At 37.8% G+C, this 10,404-nt stretch overlaps 1 protein-coding gene across 4 annotated transcripts in view; it reads left to right on the forward strand.

Annotated features, from left to right (window-relative positions):
- Positions 1-7,613, forward strand: part of Tsc22d2 (TSC22 domain family member 2) — a 56,445-nt gene extending 48,832 nt beyond the window's left edge. For 2 of the 4 annotated variants that reach the window (XM_005344013.3, XM_005344014.3), the window contains 2 exons: positions 2,262-2,313; positions 2,963-7,613. In XM_005344013.3, the coding sequence (XP_005344070.1) occupies positions 2,262-2,313; positions 2,963-3,223 (313 nt within the window). In that variant the 3' untranslated portion in view covers positions 3,224-7,613. Of the gene's footprint in view, positions 1-2,261; positions 2,315-2,962 lie in introns of those variants that run through there. The other 2 variants (XR_003377045.1, XR_003377046.1) reach the window with 1 other exon arrangement.
- The last annotated feature ends 2,791 nt before the right edge of the window (positions 7,614-10,404 follow it).

Below are 10,404 nucleotides of genomic sequence, written 5' to 3' on the forward strand. Positions count from 1 at the left end.
AGTGCTGGGATTACAGGCGTGCGCCACCACCGCCCGGCTACATTTTTTAAAAAAAGGATAAAAAACTGTCCATCAAAGGTCAAAGTCATGAAGAGAATAGCACCACTGAAGAGCAGGAGGCCAGCCCTGGTCCACATAGTTTTAGGCCAGCCAGGGGACATTTTGATATATCCTGTATTTAAAAAAATAGAATTAGGGTTTTGATTGTGGGTTTGGGTTTTGTTTTGTTTTTTTACTTTCTCCTGTAATTCTCATCCACTGTAAGCCAGTGGGTCTCAAACAGGTCAGGCAACAGAGAACCAGCATTTTCTGGGCACTTTTTAGAAGTCCCAGTTAGAGCCCAGCAATCTGTTTTTACTAGTCCTCCAGATGACTGTGCATACTAGCTTGAGAATACTATAATCGGTGTTGAATTTTTGAATATTATTGAAATAGTGGTGATTGTGTCTATGACTTATCTATTAGAGTACTATGCACAACAGAATTGAAATGTTAATACCAGAGAGAATACTTTTCCTCAACATGATCCTTCTATTGCTTGAAAATCCATTATCTTCTGTTTCTGCAGAGCTCAGAGTCCAGACAGACAGGGGTTTGTTAAGTCAGCATTCAAGGTGTAGCGTTCTCAGTAGTCCTTAACTATAGTAATAACTTGGAAACTTATTGACTGATTTTAATTAACAAGAAAAGGAAGTAAAAAAAAACTCTGTAATTTTAAAACTGTCAATGTATAAAACTTGTATTATAGTTAACGCTTTAAAGTACTTTATTTAAACCATGTGTATCAAAGGAATAGAATGTATTCACACCATGAAATGACTGAAAGTTAACTCCTTCTTGGTAGAAGTAATATTTGTGATGGTGTTTTTTTTATTTTACACTAAAGCCTATAGATTATATATATATATATATATATATATATATACCTTTATGTGTATATATATGTATATGTGTGTATATTATATATATATCTCTGTGTGTGTGTGTGTGTGTATACATACATACAGTTGGTCGGTAATTTAGTTACATGTAATCTTACTTTGTATATATCTCCCCAGGAACTGAAACCCCAGCTTATAGACAGTTTTGAGGTCTCAAGTCTACAGAGCCTTTTCATCTTAGCAGCAGCAAATAGTTAAATAGAACACTATGACCAACATTGTTAGTGCTCAGTTCACATTGAGCATTTTCTGTACACTGGTTGCAAGTCAGTGCAACTTAGACACTGACCCCATTCATTTTACAGGTGTGGGAACATTGAGTGAGTGAGTGAGTGAGTGAGTGAGTGAGTGAGTGAGTGAGTGAGTGAGTAGGTGAGTAGCAGAACCTGGCACTGTAGCCAGACCTATGTGGATTATAATCTAAAAGACACAATTCCATGGAAAAGAGTGTTTTCTGATCTTCATCCTGGCATAATACTAACAGCCCATACCACTCAAAGTAAAGTAGTCTTCACTTACTATAAATACCAAAATCTTGGGTATAATATACTCTGTAAATAGTACTTAGTAATGTTTTATTCATAAATTATTTTTAAAGACCTTTTTAGTGTTGATTCAAGGAAAAACCAGACTTTTTTTTAGCTAGTTTAAAATGAAAACTGTTTCTGTCTTTCAAAAATCTGTTAAAATAAAAACAAGAGTATATAGATTCTTGCTACTTTTACTACTTAAAAAATTGATGAATATAAATCATAACAATTATTTAATCTTCTGTGTCATTATATAAATGCCAAGTAGTATTTGAACTTGTGGTGTATACTTAGTAGTTAGACAACTTTGAATTATTCTCAGGAAAAACATACGCCTTCAGTAACCTATAATCAAAGTACATACATAGGTCTACCAGAATGTTGAGTTCCATTTTAACCAGCCCTTCTAAAATCCTCTGAATTCTTTTTAGAAGCCCTCCTACACTCTTAAAAACCAGGTGTTAAAATATAAAATTAATAGAAAAAATTCTTCATCTGAATTTTAATGTCTTAAGACCAGCAAAGAGAAAACTCGTAATTAACATTGAGAGTTTTAAAGTGTCAGATAAACAAATGATAAATGTTTTTAAAAGTCAGCCATGTACCAAACCCTCACGTAGAAAAGTTAAACCCCTGAGTACTGAACTGCAAGAAAAGACTTGATAAGTTATTTTTCAATTATCACATTTGGTATTGGGTAAAACACAAATGTTTTTTGTGTTATTTTAAGAGTTGGAAGGATGGTTAAATTTTTAAGGGTAATTTAATGAAATATTCTAATTTCTTCCAGTGCGTCTGGGGGCGGTGTTGTAGCCATTGACAACAAAATAGAACAAGCAATGGTAAGTAGGTTCACAGCTCTCCTCCCATTTCACGGTTGCGCAGACTGACTGTTCGGAGTGTCTCAGGTCCAGATAACAGAAACTTATTTTCTTTAAGCCAAAAATTACCTTCTTGATAGCAAGATTTAGAAGTTGCTAGAACATTGAAAATTTCTAGTTCACATGTACTGATTGAGTAAATAGTTCTTATATCTGATCACATCATATGTTCTGTGTCACTGTGGAACAGGAGCATACATAATTCAGTACAGTATGTGTTCATCTGAAAAGCATCAGCCTTTGGCCCATTTAAAGTGGGGGCTCTGTGGCACTTTCGTCTCTATAATATAGCCCTGTGGCTAGTTTATTAGCAAGCAGCTTTCCAGGAATAGTACTCTGTTGTCTCTATCCAGCATCTTAAAATGCTCATTCTAAACTCTGGGAGGAAGGAGCACTTCCTATACTAGTTGGGAAAGAGACTTCTTCTACCCCATCTTCCCTAGGCCCAGTCAGGATATAGCAGAAACATTAAAAGCATGAGGAGGAACGTGCTTTTAAAAAACAAAATGTATAAAGCACTTAGTGTTTGAAAGGCTCCCAGACAATCTAGAACTAAGTAGCTTCTTGTTTCTCATAACTCTTTTGACATTCCTAATTTTTTTTCCCACAGGATCTGGTGAAAAGCCATTTGATGTATGCAGTAAGAGAAGAAGTGGAAGTTCTAAAGGAGCAAATAAAAGAATTAGTGGAAAGAAACTCTTTACTTGAACGAGAAAATGCACTGTTAAAATCTCTTTCAAACAATGATCAGTTGTCCCAACTCCCAGCCCAACAGGCCAATCCTGGTAGCACTTCTCAACAACAAGCAATGATAGCACAGCCTCCTCAGCCAACGCAACCTCCACAGCAGCCGAATGTCTCCTCAGCATAAAGCTTTCTTAAGCCTCATTAAGGAAAAACTGAAAGCAATCTTTCCTTGTGTGCCACTGGTGTTCTTTCCACTTTATAGAAAGCAAGTAGCCATTGCTTCGGCTGTGTGCTTGGCCTTTTCAGTATTAGACAATCGTTCTACAGGAGCTTTCCCTCTCTAAGATGTCATGCAGCACTGTTGATGTCCACTTCTGTGTCATCAGGACATGAGGAGAATAATAGATGGGGTTTATTAAAGCAAGCAGAGTCTGCATTCTACATGTGCGCATGAGTGGGATCTTTAGAAGTTTCGGTGGCTCTCCCATGTTCCTTATCACCCGTGGGTTTACCTTGAGCCTTCCTGTCATATTATAAATAACAGTTCATCTAAAGAGCCACTTTTCTTTCAATATCAGTAACATTTGCCTACGTAAGTTTTCATTTATTTTATGTTTTATTTATTACAGGGCTGCTATTTTCATAATGTACATGAACAATGTCACAGAACTTTTTTAATTTTTTGAATAATTATAAGTATCAGTAAAGGAATTGAAAGACAGGATTACATTTAATAAAATGTTTAGGCAATAATTGAACAAAAGAATCCTGGCACATTTCTAACACTAATGGCAATTTACCGTTGGTATTTATTTTCAATAGTGAAGATCCAGCTTGAATGTAAATTTTGTATAGTGTAAGTATGAAAACACAGTGCACCTGTACAGGTAGTCACCAGTTATTGTGATATAATAAATAATTGGGCTATTTTCATGAAGAAAACTTTGTTCATTTGTTTCTACTTTCTAATAGAAATTGCCATGATTCCTCTGCTTTTCAACATTTCGTATGACTTTTTTTTTTTTTTTTTTGGGTGGGAATAAAAAAGCTGTGAAATTGTTCAACCTACTTTGTAACCAAAGAAGCAAAGCTGTGTAATGGAGTTTTGTTTTGTTTTATAATGCACATTCTTTATGTATTTTTATTTAGTGTTTTCTTGGTCACAATTTTCTTTGCTGTCTAGCATGATCTGCATGGCCTGTAATCTTTGAACCACTTTCGTACCTCATGTTTTATCCAGCACTCTTATTGTACTGTGTACTAGTCTGTGAACAATGTCAAATAAAAAGAGCGAACAGGTCGTATGGTGGAGCTGAGCTAGCGTACAATGCACCAGTTGTACAAAAACAAAAATGAAGTGAGCCATCTTTTGTTCATTTAAAATGGTGTTTTGAATTTCATATGCAGAAAACGTTTTGTTACATTGCAGATTTTAATGTATTTAATAAATGCAACATGCAGATTAAGTGCAGTGTATACTGAGTATTTAAATTAAAATGTACATTTCATAAATACAGTTTCAAGAGAAAGCATCATTTTGTGTATACTAACACATTAAGTGTATGTCAGAAATTGATGTAAAAATATATATTTTAACACATTTTCTGAAATTAAACTGCAGTTTTGTTCAAATATTTGGCTCTATATGTGTTCAGAATTTGACTAGATTTGTATTTTCACAGTTTAAAATAATTCCTTAAATGAAAACCCATGATGTTATTAATGACAATGATAGTTCTTAAATTTTCAAAGTAAAATAATTTAAAGAACACAAGAATGGTGAGCAATATTTGTACTCAATATTCATATTATGTTAATATAAATAGGAAATCCTCGTCTACCAAAACTTTTACTTGAATTCAGAAAGGTGCCTGTAGAAATTAACGTGTCCTGTATGGGTAGCCCACTAATTCAGTCTTAATGAGAAACAGTAGTTAGGTCTCCATGTTAGAAGAGGTTAAATGTTCTTCATCTATTTGAGTCATTCTAGCCTCAAATGAAAGTCATAAAATCGAAACACATGAAATTACCAAATACTTTATATTCTAGTGCTATGGGAAATAATGCTCAGTAAGCAAATTTTTCATGTTAATTAGTAACATTAGAAATACTTGAAAGAAAGAACTAGATAATTATGTAGACTTGAGTATGTACTAACAGAGTGGATTCTAATCGAGCCACCATGGGCACAATAGGGTGAGAACCTGCTGTTGGAATGTGAGCCCTAAGATTACCTTGGTGCCCTTCCAGTGCTAACAGTGAGGTACCTCATACAAAGAAGAGCTAGAAAAGGTTGCTGGAAGAGACAGATAAATGGCAGACGGCTGCCTAAGAATGCACAAGATCTCTGATGCCTAGCACAGAAAAAGGAAGAAATTTAGTGTGATTTTTGTGAAGCTAAGAAGTGAGTTTTTATTCTAGGGATAGAAAAGCATTTTATAAACAAAATGTGATAGTAGTCACCAAGGAAATGATTAATATTTTATGGTTTAAAATGGCAACAACAGTTGCCAGTACTCCTATTCTTTAAGGGGGGGGGTTAGAAAATATGTTAACAAAAAACAAAATTGGTTCCAAAAGGCTTAATCTCTAGTAAACTAAGAAATGTAATCAGTTGTGTCATCTTTTAAATAGCAGGAATTAATGTAGTTTGTAAGGTGGGCTTTCCTGTGTCCTCCAGGATGAAATTTGGCAATGTCTTTTAAGAGCGTTAATATAATATGAATAAGCTAGCTCAGTGGCATGATGCTTAACTCGAGGTGCAGTGTCCAAAAAACGCAAGTGTGTGCCTGTCCTGTGTGTTCACTCCTTCCCTTAGAACTCAAAAGTTTTATTGATCACCTACTCTGCCCCCAACTTAAGACTGTCAGTAAAGTTTTCATCTAAATCTGTTCCCGTTTCCATGAGGCACATTGAACTCCAGAGTCAGGAACAAAAGGTGGGCAGGGTATTGCACTTTTGTTAGGAAATAATTGAATTTGAATTTCTCCCTAATTGGTTTGTTTAGGATCTTCATTTAGACCTCTGTTGGGGTTAGAGTCTCCAAATACATAGAATATCAGCTAGTTGAAGTTCCAGTGTAGGGGCAATCTTAGAGGAATATCATCCACCTTTAACTTTCCCAGTCTCAGCCTACAGAGCAGGTGCTACTGCAGAAACTGGATGTTGGCTTAGGTTTCTGATACGACGGTGCATGTACAATTGGAACCTAACTTTGCACAAAGAAAATTATTTTTAATTAGTTTTGATGTAATCTTAAAATGCATCCAACCAAACAAAAATATGTGAAGAGTTGGAGAACTAAAGCACTCGGCTTTCTTAACTGTTAGATGAAGCTGTTTGGCCCTGGTAACAGGTCCTTTATGATAGATACGTTTAAATTCTCTTCAGAGATTTCTGTTAAAGGGAAAAACCCTGTCTTCAGAATTCACAACTGAGACTACACAAACCAACCAATACAATGATTCGAGAAATACAGTCAAGGATGGATTGCTTTGCTCAGGGCTTTCCTGAAATGTGGCACCTGAGTCTTGAAGGTCCCAAGAGCCAAGAGGAAGAGGGGCTTTCCAAACGCAAGAGAAGCCTGCAGAAAGCTCCAAGAACATAAACAGGGCTCCTAAATAAAAAGCACAGGATTTATGGGAGAGACAAATAATTGCCCCGTCGATGTTGGTAGTTTGAAACTTGACAAGCAAGACTACTTGGATGGTGGCTAGTGGGGTGTGCTAAGTTCAGTCCAGTGGTAGAGTGGCTGATGGGAACTGGAGACAGTTGAGAAAAAATGACCTGGAAAATGAGAGCATTCCGTGGGCAATTATCCGACGTTTATTGAAGCTGAAAATTCCTCTACCCCTTTCCTATGAATATTTCACTCCCAGTGTCGGCACTTTGTTCTCTTTTGTTTCTTTGAGGAAGCAACACCTCAGCCAATACTTGAAAGTTTGTCAATCTTATGTCCAAGAGCCATGCATCTCTGCAAAACTAACAATGTCTTTGCTTCCCGTTGAAGGAATTGTGAGAATTTGGTCACTCTGTGCCTCTGTAAATTCAGCCCAATGGTAAACAATTAAATACTCCGGTGAGTGGGATCACCGTAATTCTACAGCCTCTTGCTCCCTGAAGAGGTAGTATGAGTTCTGACTCTGGTGCACAAGTAAGGATAGGTTTTCCTTAGCTTTGCCTTTCCTGCTCTACATAGGTCAGACCCACAGCCTTCTCCCTCACACCCGGTTTTCCCACCCCCTGCCGTAAGCCCCTTAGTAATTCATGTTTCTGTTTTCTAATGCTAATCACTTCTGGTGTTTACTTGCACCAGTTGGCAAGCTGACATTCCAAGGTACATCTCTGTCTCATATTCCCATACCAGGTTACGAATTTCTCCATCTAAATCTCTTCCAATGCACGTCTTCGCTGGTTAAGTGAAGGATGATACAAGTGTGCCCTTTGTGGGCTATCATTGGTCAGCCATGTTCAAATGTAGAAATTGCTTTTAAAAAGTACTATAGAAAGCAATGTAAAGTTCACAGACCTGTACTTTTTCTTTCCTCTATGTTTTATTGTCACACACACACACAAAAAAAAAAATACCAGCTGTCTTTTAGAATTGGTGATTGGTGATGGCAAGATAAGCTGTTATTTCTCATTGGCACAGTCCACTTGGACACTGAATCTGTTCAACATGATTGGATAGTGGGTGAGCTTTAGTTTTCTTATCAGGGGAACTGATAAAGTAGGCAGTTTGCATGTTTTCTGACCACCTAGTGTCCTGGATCCAGAGTCCCTGTGTTTACTGACCAGGACCTGCCCACAGAAGCCATAATGTTCCTCTGAAAGAAGGAAGGAAAGGAGGTGTGCTAACTTTAGAAAAATGATTGAAGTTTAAGACGAGCCAAATGACCCCCTTCAGCTTCTCCATAATGAAAGTTGAGGTCACTTGTAGTTCCGACTGTTCGCATGCTTTCATTATTTCCGTAAAACAATTGCAAAGTGCTCTTGCCCACCACAATCCAAAACGTCTTCCAGATCAGTTTCTACTCTTGCTTCACTAGCAATCCGTGCTTCTAGAGCTAAATAAACCTGAAGAAGACAGCAGACAAGGGAGCATCTCCCACACATGGCATATATGATACTAGGCCAGTGACTAGTTCTAGCTCACTGAGAAAGAAAATTTGCAAATCTCTTGATAAGATAAACATACATACATTTGTCTTACATAAACAAATATACACGCCGAAGTTTGGAGAAATAATGTGGGCTTTATTTTTACTTTTATTTCATAGAAACGTTGAAAAGCAATTTAGTTCTATCTCAATTTAGGTGCTTAACCCTATACTCAATATTGGAGAACAGAAAGCTGTTTAGGGGATGATCTGTGCCCCCCAAGAACTCATCACCCAATGAGAAAGTAGAAGCTGAGGTACCATGTTGCTTTTCCAGAATAAATACAGTTTATAGACCTCGTGTCCTTTGTTAGCTGAAAGGCTCTGTAAATCAGTAATTTGCTGTGTTATGTGAAACCCTTTGCCATTGCCAGGAGATCCTAAATCACCAAAAAGCTTTAGCAAAAAAAAAAATAATCCTGAAAGACGAAACCAGCAAAAGACTTTGCACACCTATACACCTGAGCCTGGGAGTCACCCCTAAAAAGGAACTCATCTGAGAGAGAAGTTTACATGTTTTCAATGCTCTCAGTTTGCAGACAATGGGCCTAATTTAACCTAATGGCTGGAATTTACAAGTCATGAAGTATATTGTCTCTTGTCTCATAAGTAGCATGCATTTTTTTTGGCTGTCTTAACCAGCTGTCATTCAGTGAGTGAAGTTAATAACTCAGGTACCCGATACCAAAAATAAATCTCTAATAGAACAGAGAATTCAGAGATTAAATACAAGGCTGTCTGTTAGGTAAATGGTAAGCCTTACATTTCGGATGGGGGGCGGCAAGGATGGCTCAGCGGACAGGTAGTATGGAGACTGTAACCTTTGAGAAAGAAGGCAAGCTCAGCTCTCTCACATAAAGTAAAAACGCCAGCTACATTAGAAGTGAGTCTTCTGCTTTGTGAAACTCAAAGGCTTGCTAATGCACGAAAGCAAATAGTTTTAAGTCACGAAGAGCTGCTCAGCCTCGGCAAAGCAACGTGCACGTGAAACACACTATCTCAGATCTGTTTGGTGAACATTAGACACGTAAGGGTTAAGAGCTGGCACGTGAGGAAAAACGGGACTCTGGCATCACTCGAGTTTGCACAGCCACTTTGAAAGGCAGGTGGGTAATTGAAGTTTTAAATGCCCTGTGACCCAGTGGTTCCATTTTTTTTTAATATCCGCCCTACAAAACACACCTGTGTTAACAAGGCAGCTTGTTAAAGAGTGTATGATTGGAAAAATCAAAATCCACCTACATAATGGAATATGCTCGATGCTCTAAAATACTAGGTATCGTGACAAAGAGTGAAGAAATAGCAATGTGTGCCGACAGTAGATGTCTAGGATGCAATGTTAAATTTGTTAAAAGTTTGGGGGGGATACATGTAATACACATTATACTGTTGATGGGTTTTTTTTTAAAAAAAAAACATGCCATACACAATACTGTATAGTGTACTTCTGCAAATACCTTTCTGTGTACAATATAAATAAAGAGAAGGTTTGGAAGGGTACTAACCAAGCTGTTTACAGTAGTTTGGTGGCGTGCGTTAGCTTAAGCTGTAATAGTTGATGTTTTCGAATCTGCATTCATGTACTGTTTGTGTAATGACAAATTAATAAATTAGAAATAAAATGAAATAGAAAGTGTTTCCTTCTTCTCTGCTGCTATCAGCTAATAGCTCCCCCAATGTCCTGGATCTCAGCTTCAGCCTGCCTTCTTAACTGCTCACCCGGGAACGGTTTCCACCACCGCCGCAGCCCCCCTAGCCTTGCTGAAGGAAGTACATCACTAAGAGCAGCTTTGAGGTTTCAAAAGCCAGAGACAGTTCCCAACTGGGTTTCTCTTAGCTTGCTGCTTGTGGTTCTGAGATATGAGCTCTCAGCTGTTCCTGCCACCTTCCCCTGTTGTCATGGTGATGGACTCTTATCCCTCTGGAGCCCTAATCCCAAAGGATACCAGTTCTTCCTACTGAGTTGCCTTGCTCATGGTGTTTTGCCACAGCATTAGAGAAGTAGCTAAAACATGATAGGAAGCTCACATCTGGGCACAGCTGGCACTGCTTTGAGAGAAACAGCAATAGACACAAAGCAGGGGGCGCTGTCCAAGAAGCTGGGGAGTCGCTACACAGACCAGCAGCCCACTTTTACAGGCTTCCCTTCTCCCATGTGGTGACTGAGCCACAAAGCTTGCTGAGAAAGGGGCAAATGACCTTCAAC

This window comes from Microtus ochrogaster, chromosome 1 (assembly GCF_000317375.1).
Source record: "Microtus ochrogaster isolate Prairie Vole_2 chromosome 1, MicOch1.0, whole genome shotgun sequence".
NCBI classification, from domain to species: Eukaryota; Metazoa; Chordata; class Mammalia; order Rodentia; family Cricetidae; genus Microtus; species Microtus ochrogaster.